This window comes from Chinchilla lanigera, unplaced genomic scaffold, assembly GCF_000276665.1.
Source record: "Chinchilla lanigera isolate Chin_1 unplaced genomic scaffold, ChiLan1.0 scaffold00005, whole genome shotgun sequence".
In the NCBI taxonomy this organism is placed as follows: domain Eukaryota; kingdom Metazoa; phylum Chordata; class Mammalia; order Rodentia; family Chinchillidae; genus Chinchilla; species Chinchilla lanigera.
This window is the reverse complement of record NW_004955406.1, coordinates 33,596,551-33,620,511: the sequence shown is the minus strand read 5'-3', so window position 1 is coordinate 33,620,511 and position 23,961 is coordinate 33,596,551. Positions and strand designations below refer to the sequence as shown.

At 32.8% G+C, this 23,961-nt stretch overlaps 1 protein-coding gene across 1 annotated transcript; it reads left to right on the top strand.

The window, feature by feature from the left end:
• Positions 1-970: 970 nt before the first annotated feature.
• Positions 971-22,887, top strand: LOC102029702 (complement factor H-related protein 3-like). The gene is given in 9 exon segments (XM_013503252.1): positions 971-1,028; positions 3,714-3,903; positions 4,719-4,897; positions 8,452-8,630; positions 11,875-11,926; positions 11,977-12,012; positions 12,015-12,041; positions 15,613-15,648; positions 22,802-22,887. Coding segments are annotated over 9 exon segments (843 nt in total).
• Positions 22,888-23,961: the final 1,074 nt, after the last annotated feature.

The window sequence follows — 23,961 nt, the reverse complement described above, 5'->3', positions numbered from 1 at the left end:
CTTAACCATGGACTTTTCCAAACTGCAGACACTGTGCTCCTCGGATCACCAGAGCAGCCGGTTCACAGCTGCGTCCCACCTGAGAACAACTCCTGAGCCGTGGAGGTGGGCTGAGAGTCAGGGGCAGACGAAAGCAGTCACTCCTTTTTACTGAGATTTATGGAGACTTTCTGGATAATGCAGACTTTCTGAAAAATGTTTCTCGGCAACCTGCTTTTTAGCTAGTTTCTAGAGACAATAAATCGTTACTTTTCAATAAATATATCTAGTTTTACTGCTTACTTTTAGAGAAAGACAACATAGTGGTTTCCTTACATAGACGTTTTTAAAGTCTTACCTAAATAAAATCTGTTTAAAAAGTTTGGGAATTATCACTCAGCAAATCTATTCTTTAGTAGATTCTTTTCACTTCTTCCTTATTGTATTCATTTTTTATTAGTGCATAACTTGTACATACCTTGTGTGAAGTTTTCAAATATCTACAAAAATATAAAGCTGTTAAAGAAGAACCTAGGTTTTACTTCCAGCTTTAAAAGGAATTGGCAACTATGAACGTGTTGTTGCCTTAACGTGGGGACCGCTGCTCTACACTCACTTGATTTTGAAACTGCTGACCTGGCTAGGAAGAAGGAAAGAAGAGGCTGTATTTCTCCTCAGTGACCCATTTCTGAATACTCAAATCTTAGAGAGTCAGTGACCAGCACAAGGTAACTGAATATATATGTCATTTTGTGTAAATAAATGTCAAGGGATGGATTTATAGTATTAATGTGAAAACATTGATTACACACTGGTTATTTTGCATGTCCCTCATGAACTGTGATGTTTACAAAAAGGACTTCACTAGCCTAGTTCATGGTAGTGCCTTAAAATTCAAAATTGTGCTCATTACTTTGAACGACTGCAGGATTACACTCAGCACTGACATTGCCAGAACATTTACAGTTATATAGAATTAGTATTATCTAACATGTTGCTTTCAGTCAATGTCATTTTAATCCTATGGGATTCCACAGATGGAGGACAAGGTAAATTGAAACAAGATCTGAATAGTTTCTTTTTCAAATGGGTTTGTTAGCTTTGTAGGTATGTTTGTAACTATATTTTTCAACAAAAACAGATGAGAACAATTTGAATGAAGGCTCACGATATTAATCTACTTCATAGAAAAGTTTCTAATATGTAATTAAAAATAGAATAAAGTAATTTCTGAACTTTGAAGTGTGAATAGCTGCCAAATATAGAATTTGGAAGGAAATAAAATTTTTAAAAAAATCTGTAAGTGATGAAAGTGATACCACAATACTGTACAAAATCGGCTATATCAGTGATCCACAATAAAAGCATCCTAAAATGATTTGGACATTGACATAAAATGTTTGTGGCATTTTGTTTAAATAGATTTGTTATTAAGAGTTTAAATATTACTAAAATGAGAGACTTCCCACTTCATTAATTCTCATCCAACAAAAAGAAATATCTCTAAAACAATAGACTCTTTATTTTGCATGTAAACTAGTAAAATTCCAATAAATTGCTTTCTTTAGAGCTCTTCAAACAATGTTGAAAATGAAGACATCATATGTCAACTCTTTATAACATATTTAAACATTATTTCTATGAACTTGAACTTTAGCTTGTTCTGCTACTTTCAGCAATTGGGGTTGTAATCACAGGGGAGCAGTCATCTGATGAGCCCTATTCTGAATAATCTGGTCCTCCTGTAGTGAGGGGCCAGATCTTTACTTTCACTAAAGAATTACGATGAGAGTTTTAAAATTTGTTTTCCTGGTATATATTAAGTGGTTTTAAATACCAATAAGAAATCGTATCAAAGAGAGGTTTCTAAGTGAAAAAAAGTAGAAGATAAATGAAAAATACAAACATGATATTTAGAATTTTGACAACCCCTAGCCCACAGAAAGATACTCAAGCTTTAATCCAGGATCTTGAAACAAACATCATGAACCACTCCAAAAACAGCAAACGCAGCACATTAAAGTGATGTTTTTAGTATAAATAGAAAATTCTACATGATTTCAGTACAACATATTTATGTATTATGCCTCATGCTGTAGCAAAGAAACTGGAGAAGAAATAAAAGCCCCAAGAATGCCTCACTGCAAATTACAGTGTCCTAAAATGAAATTAGGCAAATAGATTACAAGGCAATATGTCTAGTGTGGATGGTGATGGTGGTGGTGGTGAACGTGTATGTGTGTGTGTTCCATATGAAATAATACTCATAGGGTTGTTTCAGCAGAGAAAATCATGTTCTCCTTTTGGAGTGGACGTTTGGGTAAAGGAGGCCTGCCATGAGAAGTTAGCCTTCATAGGTAGCATCATCTCTGAAGTGTACAATACATATTCAGCAAGTGCCATATTGTACCGTGTTTTGAAAGATTGGCTGAATGCAAATGGAGCATGGAAACAATGTTATTCTCGGTTGTAGAGAAGATGTAGGCATAAATGCATAAAATTGGAGTACTATAATTTGGGAGGGGAACAAAAGGTACCTGAAAAAGAGTTGTAGTAGGTAATATTGTCAACATACCAAGGAAATCTCTCCCCTAGCATCTTTTCCAAAACTATCTTGTGTCAAATATAAACAGATAATCAACTTCAGGTTTCACAAAGTAAGTGCAAAAGAAATGAATGGTTTCAAATATTGTGCAATATTGAACGTTACCTCCAGAAAAATGGAAAAAAAATGACCTGTGACTGAATTTCTGTGAGTCTTTTCTCAAATAAGGAATAGTGCTTCTTAAATGGTAATGCTCTATTGAGGACACATCTTGATATTCTTAAAAACACGTTACACTGAAGCCATAGGATGTATAATACCTATTTTAAATTATGGACTTTCACTGAAAATGACAGTAATGGTGGGGGAAGATATGTGTATGTGTAGGTGTGTGGGGGCATGAGAAATAGCTGCACTTTTTACTCAATTTTGCTATGACTTTCTTAAAGATTGAGTCTAATAATATATACATATGCATATATAAATATATAAAAATGAGGGTACAGAATTGTAATTATTTCACACATTTTCTAAATTGTTTTAATGTATCTTGCTCCATAGTATATATGGATGTATGTATATGTGTTGCACACACACATATATACATGTGTATCACATATGGAACAGTTGTATTTATACATGCCACATTCATCAGAATTCAATAGTAAGCCCGGGCATGGTGGAGCACACCTGTAACCCAGTGTTGAGAAGGCTGAGGCAGAAGGATTGCCATGAATTTGAGGCCAGCCTGGGCTGCATAGTGAGTTCAAGGCCAACTTGACCTACATAGTGAAACCTTTTGAAGAACTGAGACAGGCAGTGAGAGAGGTAACCTGTACTGATCTGTGTAGTGTGTGTGAGGTAGTGGAATGATAAAATACGTATATATATAAACTTTTAGTCTTTTTCTCTTTGGGATTTCTTCTTGAAGATATTGCCAAAAAGTTCACGGTTAACATTGCTCCAAATGTAAATTTCATATTCATTGACAATGTTCTCCTCAAATACACATGCACTCCTAATCAAAGATTTTTCCTCATTTTGAATCAGTACACTGGAAAGCATTTGAGCTGAGCACTTTTAAGCTAAATGAAAGAAAAAAATCTTCAATGAAGTGACTAAAACAATTTAATGATTCAGTAATACAGATTATCATTTAATTCTTTAGCTATGCTTTATTTTTCTTCAGTGGGACTTTGTAATTTTCCAAAAGTCAACCATGAAATCCTATATGATGAAAAGAAATATAAGGCATTGTTCCCAGTTTCTGTGGGGAAATTTTTCTGTTACTCCTGTGAATATAATTTTGTGTCTCCTTCAAAAAGCTTTTGGACTCGTATAACATGCACAGAAGAAGGAAGGTCACCAACGCCGACATGTCTCTGTGAGTAAATTCCCCAAATGTCTGATTCGGTGAAAAGAAAAGGATGTGTAAGACAGCATCATGGGGCTTTGGTCATCGCTGGCAAGGTCTAGACGAGCCAGAAAAAAGGAAGATACGGCTCTTCTTTTCCAATCTTTTATAGAAATCAAATGGAAAATAAATGTTTCAGTGTTCCATACTATCCAAAAGTGCTCTACATATTGAAATGCGTGAATTTATAAATCTGATTGTTAATATATTCGACTACTGCTATGTCTTTCCAAATATTTATTAGGTAACCTGATCATATTTTTCATTTAAAAAGCCATTTTACATATATAATATGTTTTGTTGGCTTGACTATGCTCTAGAATATTGCAAGAAAAAGGTTTAATTTACTAACTTTTCCATTCCCATAAATCACTTCTTTTCATTTCGAAATTGTTATTTTATCAATCCTTCAGTGAACATAGGGAATAGCCATACATAATGACAAGAGGATTAAAAGATAAATCCATGGAAGTCAGAATAGAAGGTGACAAGCACTGTTTTTCTTCAGTAATATAATTATAATGTAAAAGAGGAATATGGCATTTTTGAACCTAGGAGAGTTTATTGCAATATTTTATAATAAAAACTACTGAACAATAGCATAAAATATTAATCTTCCTAATATAAGAAAAATATATTTCATCATATATGTTAACATGAATTAAATTGTATTGAAATCTTATTTTTAAACTTGATTTCAGTGTTTGAAGATTGCTATTCTTTAGAAAATATGCAATGAAATTTTACTACTTTCACATTATATATTGATCACTTTTTGGTCCTTCGGACTGTGTTTTTTCCTGTTGTGGAAAGTTCTCATTCTGCATATTCTGGACAGACACAGCTTCAAGGTGACACTGTACAAACTGTTTACAATACAGGCTACAACCCTCAAGATAAGAACACCATTTTGTGTGCAGAAGGTGGCTGGCCCACTCCTCCCAAGTGCATTTCCACCAGTAAGTAAAGTGCTGTCTTGTATCCTTATGTTTTGTGATACTTTAAGTAAATCTATTTTCGGGGTCGCTTATACCATAATGCATTTGAGTTTTAGTTGCAATCATATCTAAGTGGATAGGACAATAATTCAAATGCATGTAATGAATAGAAACAATATACAAAGCTATATTTTGAAGATAGTCCCGTTATGTTAAAGTCATGCCTATTATTAAATTTGTTAACAGCAAGTGGTTAAAAAACCACAGTATTAAGTGAAAAGTTCAATTCTAGTTAAAAATCATAAGCAAGGTGATTAATGTTTTTTGGTTTTGTTGACAATAGCTATTACAGTGGCAGTGAGATGATATTTCATTGCAGCTTTGATTTGCATTTCCATTATGGCTTTCAATTTTGAGCATTTTTCCATATACTTGATGGATATTTGTATTTTATCTTTTGAAAAGTGTCTATTCAGATCATTTGCCAATTTTAAGTTGGACTATTCATTATTTTCATTGTAATGTTTGAGTTCCTTTTGTATTATGGATATTAATCCTTTGTCAAGTGCGAATTGTTTGTAGGTATTTTCTTTTGCTCTTTGCCTATCTCTTGACTCCACTGATGTCTCCTTTTCAGAAGCTTTTCAGGTGGTGGAATTCCATATGTCAATTTGCTACTTAGTTGCTGTCTTAGCAGTAAATATTGAAGTCAGATATTGTGATACCTACAGCTTTATACTTTCTGTTTAAGAATTCTTTGGCTATTCAGAATCTTTTCTGCTTCCATATGAATTTTAGAATTGTTTCTCTAGTTCTTTGAAGAAAGTCATTTATATTTAGATGGGGATTTCACTGAATCTACAAATCACTTTGGCTAATATGAACATTTTAACAATGTGAATTTTTCCAATCTATGAACATGGGAGATATTTCACTTTTGTATGTGAGAGGCTGAATTATATTAAATATTTTGTCTACAGCTATTGAAACAGTCACGTTTTTGTCTCTCATTCCGCTAATGTGATATACTGTGCTTATTGACGTGAATATGCCGGGTCATTTTTGCATCCATGCAATTAGTCCTAGTTGAGCATGGTGAGTTATCTGTTTGACATGCCATTGGATTTGATTTGTTAGTACTAGGAGCTGGGGATTTAGCTCAGTAGCAAAGCATCTGCCTGGCAAGTGCAAGGTCGTGGGTTCAATTCCTGGTATTGGAAAAAAAAAAAAAGAATGATTTATTAGTATTTTTATAAGTTTTACATCTGTGCTCATCAGAGTTATTATCTAAAACCTCTCTTTCCCCTTTCTGTTTCTTCGTGTGTGTGTGTGTGTGTGTGTGTGTGTGTGTGTGTGTGTGTTTCTCCACCTCTCTTGGTTTTTGTTATGTTCTTATCTGGTTTTGGTATACAGATAGTTAATGTTAGATTCATTGAACAAGGGTGGAAGAGTTCCCTCCCTTTTGAGTCTCTGAAATAGTTTGAAAAGGATTGGTATTAGTTCTTTCAACATTTGGAAAATTTTAGTGGTGCTGGGCTTTTCTTTGTTAGGAGACTTTTGTTACAGATTCAAACTTATTTGTCTATTCATTTTTTCTTATTTCCTTGTGTTTCAATTTTAATAAGTTAAATGTGTCTAGATATTTATCCATTTCTTCTAGGTTTTGTGATTTGTTAAAGTATTATTTTTACAATAGTCTTTGTTGACATTTTTTATTTCTGTAGAATCACTTAAAATGTCTCATTTTTCTTCTCTGATTTTATTTATTTGGATCTTTGCTCTTTTTTCCTTGATTACTCTAGTTAAAGGAGTGTTAATTTTATCTTTTAAATAAATCAAGTAATTTTTCCATTGATTTCTTTTAAAAAAATTCCTGTCTTTGGTCTTTATTTTGTTTATTTATTTTCTGATCTTTGTTGTTTATTTTGTTCTACTAATCTGGGTTTGGTTTGTTCTTGCTTTTCCAAGACCTTGAGATGTATCATTAAATTATTTATTCAAAATTTTATTTTCTTTTTTATGTAGGTGCTTATTGCCAAAATATTCCCTAGTAACAGTGCTTTGATGTATCCAGTGCATTTTGATGTGTTGTAGTTTCCTTTTATTTGCTTTGAGAAAAATTTTAAATTTCACTTTCAATTTCTTCAAAGACCTATTGATCATTTAAAAACATTTTATTCTGTCTCCTGTATTTGTATATAGGTTCTAAAGTTTCTTTTGTTGTTGATTTCTAGTTTTATTCCATTGTCATAAGAAGACATACAGTATAAAACTCCAGTTTGAAAAAATTGTTAGGACTTGATTCATGACCTAAAATATGGCCTATCTGAGGGAATATTTCATGTGCTGATAAGAATGTGTTTTCGGCACCTGTTGAATGAGATATTCTGTAAACATCTTTTTGTCACCTGGACCTGAGAAAACCCACTTGTTTTCCTTTTCTCACTTCTAGAGGCTGAGTATATCCTCAGGCTTGAGGACCCTTCCTGTATCTTCCAAGTCAGTAGCTTGGTATACTTAAATTTTTTTTTAAACATTCAACTTCCCTTATCACAGTACCTATGTCTGACTCTGATATCCCCTACATTCTTCTGATCAGGATCATTATGATTAAATTAGGTCCACTGAGATAGTCCAGTGTAGTCTATTGTCTCAAGGTTCTCACCTTAATCACAGCTGTAAAGTTCTTTCTCACCCAAGTTAATATTTATAGGAACTGAGGATGAATACCCCAATTTGTTTATTTCTCCTCTTATCTTTGTTATTTATTTTTTTCTACTAATTTGTGGTTCAGTTTATTCTTGCTTTTCTAAGACCTTGAGATGTATCGTTAAGTTAGTTATTTAAAACTTTGTTTAAAACCTTGATAGGTCATTATTCAGCCTACTGCAGTCATTAACAGTAAAAACAAGTTTAATAATTTATATATTCTTAATACCCTACTTAACAATTAAAGAATACACTACATAAAAAAACCTTTTCACCTCAAACAAACTAAACATGGATTTTTTTCCCTCTGTCCCCATTGTACTCTCTCTGTACAATGTGTTCCAAACCTCAAGAGTCAACTACTTTACTATTTATTATTTGTTTCTCTACTTATGAATTTCAGTACTATTTCTTGTCTGATAAAGGACTTGGTCTGAAACCTCAGAGTTAGATGATTTCTTTATTTGCTAGGAAATTCAAATCAGTGTGAAAACTTAATGAAGGTGTTGATTTTACTACAAGTCACTCATATGTATAACACTATATGGGATACTACTAGATTATTGAATCAAGTTTCTCTTGGGGATGCCAGAACTCTGTTGAAAAGAATTCTTTGCTCTTGTTTATGAAGTATTTATTACCTCCCTTACCCCATACAAATTTTGATACATTTTACATAGATTTCTAGAATATTTTCTTTAAAAAGCATCCAGGTATTTCACTTTTAACACCCTAAAATTTTGACTTCAAAGTTATACTTTCCCTGATAGAAGCCTTAATATTTCTCTTATTTGTCAGATTTATAAATTTTATTTTTCATCAACATATTTTTAATATAAAATATATTTTCATTGTGTTTCTTCCAGAGAAATGTATAACATCAAATATCATGGTTGACAGTGGGTTTTTGTCTGAAGCAGAACATAGTTGTCTTTTAAATAAAGAAGCACAATATACATGTAAGCCAGGGTATGCAACAGCAGATGGAAAAGCATCAGGCACAGTGAAACGCTTGCAAGACTGATGGTCTCCTCAACCCATTTGTATCAGTAAGCAATTTTATATTTCTAGTGTATTTCTCTGAATATAGTAACACATAAGTTTAACTATTATTTTTTTCCTTTTAGGCTTGTATGATATTATCTAAAAGAAATAAATCACATTTTCAAAAAAGATATAAACGTTCCTATTTCAAAATGTTCTCAACTTTTCTGTTTACTTCCCACCCCTTCCAAGGAAATAATTTCTTAAGTCCCTTTTTTTTCTGAAATAAAATGTCCCTATTTCAAAAAGGCAGGAATAGAAGGAAGAAAAGGACAGAAATGAGGAAATAAACTAAGGAGAGAGTTCTGGAGGTCTTTAGGCACAACATCATGAAAAAGACAATTATACACCTTCCTTTCACCATGTTCAAGTTATCAATGTCTTGCATTTAATTTCTTCTTTTTAATAAAAGTCATCCTAGTGGATAAGCTACATCCATGGTGCAGTATTCAAGAGAAAATTGTGCTTCTAAATTTCAGCAGTATGTAATTAGATGTTGTGGAGAAGAAACAACTCTGAAAATTCATATGATTTGTGAATGTTTGAGAGTGATGGCAGAGTGGCAGGTTTTGGTCCTAGGAAATGATAGACTAATGATTTATTTATGACATTTATAATTCTCAGAAAAAATACTACTGAGTTTACATTTTTAATGTAGGGAAATTAAGTTAAAGGGCTTCTGAAAAGAAAAAAAAAATACCTTACCTTGGATAGAATTTGAAGTTAGAATATGGAGGATTTATTTTCTCCTTTCTTGATGAAGTCTTCCTAAAATTAATGTCATATGCTTGTTAACTAAATCCTGCTTCCAGAAAATAGCTACTGACATTTTCATTTTTCTTTTGGTTTTTCTTCTTCTTATAGACTTTTATTAAATAAGAACTGTAAAATATTTTTCACAATATCCACAGTGTGTGGAGTTCTAAAAGCCAAGGATAAATTCTTCACTTTTACTAAATTTATAATAAATGATCCATCATAAGCTATACCACTGTAAAAGAGAAATTCTTCATGTTAATTTATATAACTGAATATTCTCTTCAGTGTTTATGACACCACTATTAGTAACTATAACTGAGAATGTACATTAATAATTTAAAAATTTATTCTGAAGCCTAGAAAAAAAATCATCTTTTTTCATTGTCTTTCCATCTGTTGACTTGTTCAGAGATGAAAGTAGCAACATTAAATTATCGGTTATATAACTGCATTGAGCTGAAGGATTTGGGACTTCTCAGGTTAAAAAAAGATATGAACATGAAGTGTCAGTACATACAACAAACTTTATGGGAGCATTTGGACAGGTTATAGGAAGGGGAGATCTCTCACAGCAAGAAATCTTCCAGAGGACCAGTGGAAGTAGAGGGGGTGAAACTAACCCTTGGCTGGAAGGGGAATTAGGGCAGAGATGTTGCTCAGCACTACAGGTGGGACTCAGAGAGCTTTAGAGGACTTGGGGTCTCACACACACACAGAATTTGTCCTATCTAAAGATATCAGGGTATTAAGAGCAGGCAGGCTCTAACTGACTAAAATATGCTTATCCAAAATGCATTGAGAGCAACTGGATATGCAACAGTTTTGCATCACCATGTTTTGAATTAGTGATCAGGCAACTGTAAAAAAGTTAAATACATAGACTTTCTTGGCTGATTTATGTACCAGTTTTCAGAGATTTTGATATCTGAGGAAAGTAGTATACAAACGAATACAGTTTTTAATGTTTTAGTAATTATATCAGAATAGCAATTTATCACTGGCTATTAGATGCTTTTTAAATGTCTCCTCAATTTAAATAAAATTTGATATATTGACATAATGAAAAAATGTGATGAAATATAGCTAATCATAAAATAGGACTGAATGAAATATAAAAATGAGACTTCAAAAGAGAACTCCACCAATTTAAAACTAGTCAAAACTATTCCACGAGGCTTGAAGTTGGGAGATGGGGCAGTGAGTGTTATGGTACAAAGGAAGCTTCAAATAATGTAGGCAATATTTTCTTCCTTACCAGATAGGGGTTACAAAAGCGTGCTTACAGTGGTGGGTGTGGTGGTGCATGCCTGTAAGCCCAGCACTGAGGGGGGTTGAGGCAGGAGGATCATTGAGAGTTTGAGACCAGCTTGGGGTACAAAGTGAGCTCAAGGCCAGCCTAAACTGTGTAGGGAGATCCTGTATCAAAAAAAAGAAAACAGAAAAAAGACAAGAAAAGACAGAAGTGTGCTTATTTTGTGAAAATTTATTGAATAGTACTTTTATAATTTTTATTCTTTTACATACATTTAGTACTTCAATAAGTTTATTATATCCTAACATTAAAAGAAAATTCTCCATCAGTATTTTTACATTTCTGCATAGTTCAAGTTTCCAAACACAGAGCACTGTGTAGTCTTGGCTATAAAATGATTACTTAGAAGTCGTGCTGGGTTAGTCAGCTGTCACATGACAGAAATATCTGAGATAAGCAATTTAAGAAGAAGAAAGATTTATTTTGGCTGATGGTTTCAGAGGTTTCAATCCATGGTCACTTGGCTCTGTTTTCTTGGGTTTGTGGTGAGGCAGAACATCAAGGCAGGGTGTATGTGGCACAGCAAAGCTGCTCATCTTGCCAGGAGCAAAAAGTAAAGAAGGATCGTGGATCTTAATATTACCTTCAGAGGCTCCCAAGGATCTAACTTCCTTCCATTAGGCTCCACCCCCTAAAAGTTCGCCTACCTCCCCATAATGCCAGAGGTTAGTGACCAAGCCTTTAGTATGTGAGCCATTGGGAAACATTTAAGACCCAAAGTACAACACATCTTGGAGGATTACAAAGAGTGCATAGCTCCAGGAACATATAGAGATATCTTTCTGGAGTCATTCATCTATAATCTAGAATATTAAAAACGTAGGAATCTTCTTTTTCCTTCTTCAGAAAAGATTTTTCTATATCCCAGAGCAGAGATTTTTTGCTGCTCTTCTCCTGAAGGGAGGATGCACCCATGTGCCAACTGCTCCAAATCTCATAAATTTGAGAGTCCCTTCCTGTGGTGCAAAGCCATTGCACGAGCAGAGCCATGAACCTCACTACACCCAACGAGGTGGAACCTGCTGAACGTGGGACGCAGGGTCAGGGCACTGGCACTAAGGCTCCTGTGAGTAGCAAGCCATCTCATCTCTGATCTGTAGAACCAATGACTTCTGTCAGGGCACATCTGTCTATAAATATATATTTTATGAACAAAATTCTGACTTTAATGTACTCTAAATTTTATGAAATGCCAACATTGCTGAATTCCAGAAGCAGAGCAAATGGCACCTGATTCAAGCTGGAATATGAGTGCAACACAGCTATGAAAGCAGAGATGGGAGCGGCACAGGATCAGCAGTGCACGGTGAAGATGCTGGTCTCATCTGCCCATGTGCTATGGTAAGTACATTTTTTTCTGGAAAATAAAAGCAATGCTAAATATACTTCTTTGTGGGTGCTCTCTGAGATCTCTAAGGAACAATAATAAAAATTCAAGATGTCTCTGTAGACCTTTAAGAAGCCAAATTATATACCAGCATAATAACATATCTATGAACAACACTTATCTCATTCAAAATATAGTTGTTTGTATGCCACACACGTCATCACAGCAGTGACTCAAAATAAAAGTTCTTTTCAAGGTGTCTTGAATTCAAACTGCCAATTATTTCAAACTTCGATGCACGTTACCAACAGAAGTTTATTACTCCTCTTTTAGCAACTTTAGATATTCTGCTCCTTGACCTTCTCCCTTTCTGGTCTAACTAGTAACTCCTACAAGTTACACTGAGTAGTTTTAAACAGAATGCCTTCAAGTTATGCCAAGTATTATCCTTCCTTAAATAATATTTGTATATTAATTTTCAACTGCTGCTATTGAACTTGAAATACAGACTTTAATTTTTTTTTAAAAGAATGCAGATTTGTTATTTTATTATTCTGGAGGTCAGTAGATCTTAAATCGATGAGTTAGGTTCTACCTGCTGGAGGTGCAAGGACAGATTCCATCTCTTTGTATTTTAAATCTTTAAAAAGTCACTGCATTTCTTACCTCACAGTGCTTCCTCAAATCACTCCAGTTTTTGTTTCTGTCTCAACTCTGGTACTCCTACTCTCTTTCAAGGATCTTTGATTTCATCTGCCATATCACAGAGGTAATCCAGGGTAGTCTCTCAGTGTCAAGGTGCTTAATTTCATTATGTCTGAAAAAGCTCTTTTTAATGTAAGGTAACATATCACAACTTTCAGGGATGAAGACAGAGGCATGGTTGGGGGGCATTATTCTATTATAACACCATGTAAGTGGCTGTCCGTGGATAAAGACATGCGAAACTCCTGAATTAGCTAAGATCAATTATTTTCACAATCAGTAAAAACCCCATCTAAATAGGAGTGACATTCTTCACAGAAGTAGGCAACTGATTCTAAAATTCTTAGAAAAGCACAAAAGACCCTGAGAACCAAAACAATGTGTTACTGGAATAAAAACAAACACACAGACTAACGAAACAGAACAGAGATCCCAGGAGGAAAACCATGCTTATGTAGTCCACTAATTCTCAAAAAAAAAAGTACTAAAAATACACCCTGGGAAAAGGGGACCCTCTGCAGTAATGTTGCTGGGAAAACTGAATATACAAATGCGGAAGACAAAGATTGTACTCTGATCACTCACCCCATACAAAATCTACCTAAAATGAACTAAGTACCTAAATGTAAGATGTGAAACTATGAAACTACTGTCTGGAAGAAAACACAATCCCTTCAAAACACTGGTGCAGGCCATAATTTTTATATCACCCCAAAGGCATAAGAATCAAAAGCAAAAATACACAAATGCTATTATATCACACTAAAAAACTGCACAGCAAAAAAAAAAAAAATCAACGGAATGAAACCACAATGTACATAAAGGGAGAGAAAGTATTGGCCATCTATTCATCTGACAAAGGACTAATGTCTAGAACACATAAGAAACTCCAAAAATGTAACAGTAAAAGTAACTAGCCCAGTTTTTAAATGGACTAATAATATGAATAGACATTTTTAAAAAGAAGAAATATAAATGCCTACAAATATATGAAAAATGCTCAAAATCATCAACTATCATGGAAATGTACGTCAAAATTACCATGAAATACCATGTCACCCCAGGATTTGGATGTGTGTTCCTCTTGCATCAGCCATCCAAACTCCTCCTACTCTAATAGAGTATGTGCTTGCTTTCAATATCTACTTTTTGAACATAACTATCTTTTCATGAAAGAATTATGTCTTATCTTAATTCTTAGAATCTTGAAGAATTATTTTCTTGTGGCTTGAATGTAAAAATTATTCATATTTTATATTATGCACAGGAATAAATTATTAAACTTCTATTTAATAAATAACAACATGCATATATAGTAATATATAACATAATATATTTTGCCATGATTAATTTTAAATTACAAAATTTACTTTGTAAGTAAATTCTCAGAACTTTATGATTGTAATCCTGAAGAGATTCTCACGCAAAAGTTTTCTTTGCATCTCAATTTTTCTAATTTGTCCAAAAGGTCTTGGACATATTTGTTAGATGTAAATCATTAATTTATATGGTTTTATGACTGCAAAACATACATTATGCTCTTTGGAGTTCTATTTTTATGTAGCATATATATTACATTTATTTTTATAATAAAATGTTACTTGTTCATTTAATTTCACTTTATTTTTAGAAAGACAATGTTCTCTGCCAGATTTAGAAGCAAACATGTATACTTATCCAAACCAAGAAACTACAAAATTGGAGATTTTCCTGCAAATGAAGAGTTAGATTAGATTCAGTTCAGTACTACCAGTGTGGGTAGTCACCTAATTTCCACACTACCAGTGTGGGTAGTCACCTAATTTCCCAACATGCAAAGGTAAATATGTATTTTAGGAATATGCTTAAATCATGATTTGGTATTATATTGATGCTTATGTATTTTGTTGGAGCTTATATTATATTCATAACCTGACAAAGTGGGAAAAATGGCAAAGGTAGAATTTCAGTTAAGGAAGAGGAAGGATGCTGCTCTATAGCCCTGAGTTGCATAGATTATTTAAGTTACCTTAATGAATGAATAACTTCGCCTTTGTGTTACAAAATATGCAATGGGATTTTATAAGTCGAAATATAACTGGTATTGCAAGATGTCAGGGTTCTCTCCTTTTATCTCAATAAAAATATATATTTAAAAATATTTTCAAGCCAATTACTTTTCATTAATAAAAGGTCATTAAATATTTCAATAGATTTCAATAGATTTCAATAGAAAGCAAGGATGATTTGTTACCACTTCCGATGACATTATTTTAGTGTAATAGTTTTTAAATTATTTTAGATGCTATTAATAAAAGCTAGAATTATACTTCATATATATATATCATATCCCATATTTGATAGTCTTACTTTTGACATACTTTAAAATTTTAAAGGATACAACTTCATATCCTCGTTATAATAACCTGTAAATTACTGGAGAGAAGGACAATCAGGATATTTGAATATAGGGAGGATATAAGATTGTACTAAATAAATTACTATTAATTTGTTGAAATCATAAGATTTTTATATAAGTAAAGCAAATATCTATATTTATCAGAAATGTATTCTGAAGGACTTCAGAGTAAAAGTTTACTGTCAATGACTTTAAAGCACTTTATAAAAAATAAATGAAGCAAATACGGTAAAGTGTAACATTTTTATGTCTGTGTGTCTTTTATGTATTCTTTCTCCTATCATTTTCTGAGAATCATTCATTTAAAAAGTCAATATTCAAAAAAATGAACACAGTCAATACACTATCTGTACAGCAAAAACTCAGACCCAAAAAACCCAACAAAGAATAAATGTAATAAATCTATCAACTAAAATAGTAACTCCATATTTTGCTACATTCCCGATTACAAGTTCATTTAAGCACTATTTAAATTTTTTAAGTTATGGGAAACATTGAGTCATGCGGGCCTCCTCCTCGACTCCCCAGTGGTAAAAGTAAAGAGGTATGGAAAGAGGAGTAAAGATATAATGACGTAGTGGAATATGATCGCCATCCCCATTTCATAATGAAAGGACATAAGAACATACAACGTATGGATGGAGAATGGGCAATTTCATCCCCTTGTGTTGGTAACTAGATGTTAACCTTCAAGCAGAATAGTAACTAACTTTGTCCTCACATAGAAATACATATATAACCGCATTTAAATATTTTGAAGGTAAATATACATATTACTATGTTTTCCTAGAGCAAATACAAATGTGGATATCTACCTAAACTGGAGAATGGCTATGTCCACCTCTGTCTCTCCCTATCAGCATGAGGCTTCAGTGCAAGGGCACTGCAGAAATGCCCATACGATGCCTGGGAATGATGCAAAAGCTTATTTTAGTGTAATGTGGACAGAGCTTCCTAAATGTTGCTGGTAAGAATACAGTTCCAAACTATATCTCATTATTTACAATTTTGATTGAGAATATATAAAATTCATAACTCTCACTAGAATTACAATGATATTGATATGAAATTTTCCTCCCATTAATTTGATACATTAAACCATTTATTCAGGATTCTTTGGGTTTTTACTTGTATAATGATTGGAATCTTTATTAATTTATATGTTTGAATAGTCATCATTTCTACATACATAGGTATAACTTAACTTTTCCATATTAATTTTGTTTTCAATAGCTTTGTTGAATTTCTTTATTACTTCTGATATTGAAATGGCTTGCTGTATTTCTATAAGTAATACAATTTAGTCTTCTTAGATCATTGTTTTTGCTCAGCTTTTACATCAGTATTTCCTTTAAGCCACAGCTAAGTTAATAATTGTGTAGCCCAAGTTCTATTAATCTAGGGTATTTACAGTCTATTAGGGGAAGAATAGGGGATCAGAACCAAGGAACCAAGCTTGATCCCCACTCTTCCTGTCCACATAAATCTGTTAATTCTATTCCAGATTTTCTGATTAGCTTGTTTGTATTTCCTCCAGAAAAGTGATGGAATTCATTGTAGGTTTTTTCTCATTCCACGAGCCTGAGTCTCTGTTCTTAACTTTCTGTTCTAATTGTACCAGGACTTTTGTGTATAATGCTTTGGTATCTGCAAGATATTTTTGTTTTGTTAGGTTTTGTTTCTCACCTCCTCAGATCTTAATCTCTTTGGTCTTTCCTATACCAACTCCAATATATTAAAGCCTCCGATTTTGAGATTTAAAGACAACTAGACCGTGCTTCTCTTCTTTCAAAATCTAAAGTAAGTAGTCTAGAATTTCTCTCCTCTTCTACCTGCTTGACAAATTATCAACTGACCCATCCACTTCTGGGAAAAAAATACTATGGCTATTTCCACCCCTGTGCCTGGCAGATACCTGGTCACTGTCATCTATAATGACCCACGGTGAAGGAATATTTTCTGCTCCTAGGAACCTGAACTCTGTTGTAAGAAAACATGGACTGTTTCCCTTCATAGACACCAATTTTTATGGAAGAGGGTTACAAACATCCAATTGCAGCCTTATGTTGGATAAATTTAACATAGGCGTATTTGCAGAAAAACACTTGTAAGCACAAAATTAATCAAGAACATTCTATGTTTCATTATCCCATCCTTTGGCACATGTAGGAAAAGACTCATAAAAATCTATATATTTATGGAAAAGGAGATAAATGTAACAATTAAAACAGATTAGACAAGCAAGAAGGTATCAGAAGGTGTGTTTAGTGAATCCTTCCCTTGAACATATTCTGACTTGCTGAGTCAGACATTTTGCTAAACTTCTGAAGAGTAGGAGTAATTGATCTCCAAGGACATCTAGATCTATCTCTCTCACAGGCTTACTATATTCCCTGCAGACTTACTCAGGCATTGGCTTTCTTATTATTTCAATGCTGTAAAGATATTTAATTGGCCTAGTGGAAAACAATCATATATGTGTAATGACTGTTCTCCAAGCAAAACTCCTGACCAGTGGAAGCCATCTTGCACTTCCATTTTCCAGTAACTTTTTGTCATAATTTTCTGTCAAGCAGATTGGATAATAGTTTTTGTTTCCTTTTAAAAAGTTTTAATAGGTCAATTTTGCAGTGAAATGAAGAATAATTTTTGGTATTGGTCTAAATCATCAAACATCATTTTACTATTAATATTTCACATATTTATTGAGATAATTGCTTAGTTCATGTTTGGTATTCCTATCATGTGTGCCTATCTTCATTTATAGCAACAAAACAACTTGAGAAATGTCAGAGATAAAGGCTTGATACAATAGTAGCTCTCGGGGCTGGGGATTTAGCTCAGCGGCAAAAGCGCCTACCTGGCAAGCGCAAGGTCGTGAGTTCGGTTCCCGGAACCAGAGAAAAACCAATAGTAGCTCTCATTTCACAATTGAAAGAATTTAATAATAGTGCCAGAACAAATGACAGATGTTATGGGACATTCAGAGAAAGGTAAACAGTCTGCATAAATGTAAAACAGGAGCTTGAGCCAGCATGTAAAGTTAAGATTTGGTTAAAACATTTGGTTGGTCATTGAGTTTCTTCAACAGAAAAGATTATCTTATACTGGCAGATTTTTAGATTAATTATTTGTTACGGTGTATTATTTTTTAAGCTGAATGGAAAGTTAAAGGCTACACATAATACTCTTTCCAGACAGATAACCTCTACAAACTCTAGCTTTTTGACAAAGATGATGCAGTAAAGTCATTTTTACTTTGTGAAAGTCTCTTAAAACTTTGAAAGAAAAAAACTATAAATATAGAACAAGAATGAGTCTTCAATGACATTAGGAAATAACTCAAACTACACACTGTGAAACATAACGAACAGATGTTTTTTCAATTTTGGACCAGATTGCAGGCTGAGTAGAAAGTGTGCTGAGAAAGAAAATGTACCTGAGTAAAAAATTGTTTCCCTAAGAAGTCTCATTTTCCACAAAAGCTTATTTTCAAATCTAATTTGAGCAATAGGATTATAAATAACAAATCAGTATAAAATGTAACACTATACTTGGTTACAATGAACCAGATGTAAAGAAGTGATAATAAGACAGAAAAGACAGACTACAGACTTTCATCAGTACTGGAAGTCAGAAGAAAATAGAACTATACTTTAAAGTGCTCAGGGAAAGTAACTGGTAACCAATTAGTCTATCTACCAACACTATTCATTCATGATTGCAAAGAAATATTCAACATAATATAGGAAAGACTAAGTGAATTTAATATTCAAAGTCATTGGCTAAAAGAAGTGATCTAAAATTTCTATCAATGAAATGAAAACAAATCAACTAATTCAAACAATCAAATTAATTCAAACTAATTCAAACAATGAAATAATTCAAAACAAAAGATCCTGATGTCATTAAAATAATGGGAAAATACTGGACTCCATTATTACATTAAAATATATAATGATTTCAAGAAGATAAGATAATTGCAATTTGTTGAAATAACCTATATATATATATATATATATATATATATAAAATTTCCATTTGAGGAAATGTAAAGATGTATAAAGCCTTGTATGTGTTCATAAAATGCTTACTTACTTAAACTGGTTATTGTGCTTTTATAATAATTCTCATGAGTCTCACTTTCTATAATCACAGAGAAATGACAATTGGAAGTACTCATAAAAAGTTATTTCCTCCCCTACCTTGCACTTTAGATAATATGTTTTCTAATAATCTCATTATACAATGTTTAAAATATTAAGAAGCATATTACAAGAACACATAGTAAAACGTATGAGATGCAACCTCACCAAAATTTAGAGTAATCACCATAGTCTGAAATTCATTTATATTTTGGAAATTATAAATTTATATTATGTGTCCTAAAAACTAGGTAACATTAAATTCAGATATTAGGAGAAAAATAAAATAATAAAAGTAAAAGCAGAAGTGAATAAAATATCACTTACAACTGAACCATGCAATAAAACTAATATTTTTTACACTTTTAACCTCGAAGACCAAGGCAAAAGTATTACAAGCTCAAGGCCAGTCTAGGCAACTTAGCACGACTCTGTCTCAAAGTAAAAAGTGCTGCAATTTGTAATTGCTAAAATGTGGAAGCAACCCAAATGTCCATCCACCGAGGATTGGATAAGAAAATTGTGGTACTTATATATAATGGAATATTACTCAGCTGTAAAGAAAGATAAACTCGAGGCCTTTATATTTAAATGGTCACAACTAGAGACCATACTCATAAGTGAAATAAATCAAACATACATGTGCAAGCACTGCATTGTTTCACTAGTGTAGAACCTGAAAGAGTTAATTTAAACTCGGAGGTATGATAGACACTGTGAAATGATATGAAACCACTCAAGAGTAAAGGGCAACTGGGATGGGGGAAAAGAGAAGGGAAAGAAGGAGAAATTTTGTATGTATGTATATACAGGATAGTTAACATGGTTGTTCTTCTGTCTTCTATTTCTATGCTGAAAGAAACTCTCAATAAGTCTTTGGTTGATCAGTATTGCATGTCTATATCTGTTTTCATGAGAAGCCAGTTTGAAGATATCAATATGCAATACAACAACCATTGTTAATTCTCTACCACTCTGTTTGTAACTCCGTATTGTCTGTACTGTTCTTTTGCTATGTTGTAAAATGTTGTCTGTCTGTTAATGTTTTCCTCCTTTTATTTTTAAAATTAAAAAAAAAAAAAAGTAAAAAGTGCTGGAAGTGTGATTTAGTGGTAGAATGTGCCTGGATCCAATCCCCAGTACAACTAAAAATAATGCAGCAACAAAATAAAAAACCTTAATGTTTTGGAAAAGATTAATAGCAGACTTGTCCAATCACATTAACTCAAATCTAGAATGGTGAGTGGACACAAATAAAAATTTTCTATATTAAAATGAAACTACAGGAAAAATATAAGAGCACAATTTTTAAAATAAAGTAGAAGCATAAAGGAAAGAAAAACATTGTGGGATATTTATAGATTCTTGACCTATTTCTTGAGATCTCCTTTGACATAGCATAGTTACCTTGAGAGAACTACCTTGAGGCCTTTGACTTAGTGTCTGTTTCTCCACTGTAGTTAATCTACCCCTCTACGTGGATCTTCTGAGGAGACCCTTTGTACGTCAATCCCTTTGTAAGGCTAACCCTTTGCAATAGGTACAACTCTAGCCACTGGGATATGAAACATTCCAGCACGTATATGGCCAATGTCTTTAGGTGTTTTAGGAAACAAGCCCGTTCAGTTTATATTAAATTTTAAGCATGAGACAATGCCTATTCCCTGTACCATTAAGTCCATGAAAAATGGACTGTAGCTTCCAGGGCTAGAGACATAACAGTGGTCGATGACTTATCTAGCATGCAGGAGATCCTGTGTTCTATCCTCAATACTAGGAGAAAAAAAGAAAAGGAAAGAAGAAAAATCTTCCCACTTTAACTTCAACTGAACTGGAATTTTTGTTTTTCTTCACAATAGACACAACACACAGAGAAGTCTTTTTAAAGAAACCTTTACTACTAGCTCCTCAAAACTCATCCCTTTACCTTCTTATGCTTATACAATATTTAGGCTGGCAGAACAAGTGTTATCATCTCTTGGTTTATCTCTTACTTTATATCTTTGGGTAAATGAATTTGGAAGAACAGGCAAAAAAACTCACACAAGAACATTTTTATTTTAATGTTTAGTTTGTACATATAGACATAAAGAGGTCTCAAAATATATCTAATGAAAGAATTTGGTTGCCACATGATCTGCTATAAAATAGCACTTATGGGCACGAGGCAATAAATTTATGGACAGTAAAAATAAAAATGGAGTCACATATATTTAGAAATGGAAAATAAGAATTAGAAATACACATATGTTGAAAGAACATTCAATGCTTAAACTTTTTTGACCAATTTTGCATGCTTATATCTGGTAATCTGAAAAACTAAATTGAAGACAACAATATGCAATATGACAACCATTACTGAATTCCTGCCATTGTGATTAGTGAAACTTTGTATCATTTGTAATGTTTTAAAGTTATTTTTTATTCTCTTTAATTGTTTGATCTATCTTCATTCTTACATATGGTAATCTGAGCAACTTCGTTGAAGATAACATTGTTTAATATAGCAACCATTGTTAACTTCCTGTCATCTTGTTTTGAAATTCTATGCAGTTTTTATTGTTTTTGTTTTGTTTTTATCTTTGTTGTCGTTATTTTGTTTTCTTTTCTCTTTACAATAAAAATAAAGAAGGAAATATGCATGTGTAATAATAATAAAATTAGGTATGATGTAGTACAACTTTATTTTGATGCTAAATTTATTTTCTTTCACTAAGAAAGGAAGAAGGGTATATTTCATTCCACAAACAAGACAAACCAAGATAAGCTACTAAATCAGGGTTGGCTTAAGTTCATCAGAGAAGTATGGCCACCAAAGAAACTTACTTAACAAAATACTTGCTAGTAAAAAATATCACATTTCTGCTTACATCATACATCCTAGAATGCAAAAAGACAAAAAAGCCACCATGTACACTGACTTGAAAAATCAGTCTACAATTCAGTCAATATGCTGAATGTATCCTAGCCAATCTTAGCATGGAATTGAAATATTTATTGAAAGCAAAGGTTGCCTAAGATATTATTTGGCAGCAGAAGTCATTGCGGAAAGATATGTTTTATAATTCATTTTCAGCAAAACTAAAAGTTCACAGTCACATGCCATTTGGTACATACTATTTGGATAAAATAGCATTTGCCTCAGAGGATAGAAATGGGAAGGGAGTTATGTATTTTTAACCTTTCCTCTTTTAGTAAAAATTAAATATCAAAGTATAGGGGAACTAGACCAAAGTTTTGCTCATCTGTCTGCTATACTTTAAATAAAAACTATTTTTAATACTTATGTACCCAGTATTTTATGTGAAATTTACTTTAGTATGAAAAGAGGTACTACAATATGTTTGATAATGAAATTGTAGGATCGATGTTCTATAATTAGTTATTTGGACTTTCAGACAGTATATATGATATTGAAGATATATATGATACATTACAGTATTGTGCTTAAATCAGTACAATGCTTTTTTCTTAATGAATAAATTGTTATTTTATAGAGTCTACACAATAACGTGGGCCCCCTCCACCATCAGTAATGGAGATACGGCCTCTTTCCTGTTATCGACATATCCTCCAGGATCCACAGCGGCCTACCATTGCTGGTCCTTCTAGGAAAGTCAAGGCTCCACAAAAGTAATGTGCAAAAACTGGCAGTTGTCAGAACCACCAAAATGCCTACCTAAGTTCTTAATATTCTCCTGGAATCTGGGATTTAATATGTATGTGTAATTATTATGAACTAATTTTATATAACAAATTTTACCTAAATTTCACTCAATTAAAAGCTTTTCCTTCCTAATATAATTATATAAGAAAAAAATTTCTAAAGAATTTATATAAAGAGAAAAGGAAAGTTTTATACGAATAAATTTTTAAGATTTAAAAGTAGAGAGTACATGAAAAAACTTCATAAATAATATCCAGAATTGTCTTACCAAAATTATTATTTAGGGAACCTATTCTTACACTGTTAAATATTTTCAAATGAACATCTACCTGGGAGTTGTTCACCAAGATCATTTTTAAAACATGGTTTTAGGAAAATTGTTATTTACCAGTATATGAAGTTTTACTTGAGAACTAGAAAGCTTTCCCTGGTAGAGTTTTTAGTGGTGTATTACTATTATTAGTCTGGGTTTTTTTCTTGTATGTTGCCAGGATTTCTAGCAGGAAAAAGAAATACCTCAAAAGGTAGCAAGCTAAGTCCTGTATTTTCATTAATCAGCTTTCTATTACTATAACAAGTACCTAGGATAAATAAACTTACAAAGAGCAACTGATGAGTAGATGAAGATGCTACTAAGATGCTAAATACAACTTTGGATAGGAAATACTTGAAAATATGCAGAAATTATCATAAAAAGAGGCCATAAAATAATTTTCCAGAAGAAAGGTGACAACAAAATTACAACCCAGTATGTGTATGCCATATTGGCAATCAGAATTTTAAGAAAGGCTTGTTCTTTTTCTCTTTCTCTTTTTTTCTCTTTCTCTCTTTCTCTGTCTCTCTGTCTCTGTCTCTTTTTTGTCTCTCTGTCTCTGTCTCTGTCTCTCTTTTTAACCACTAGGGATTGAATTTATGGAGTGCTGAACCGCAGTGATGATGCTGCTTGAGTTTCCCAAGTAGCTGAGATTACATGTGCATCATCATACCTGCTGAAGGATTTTCTATTAAGAATAAACAAT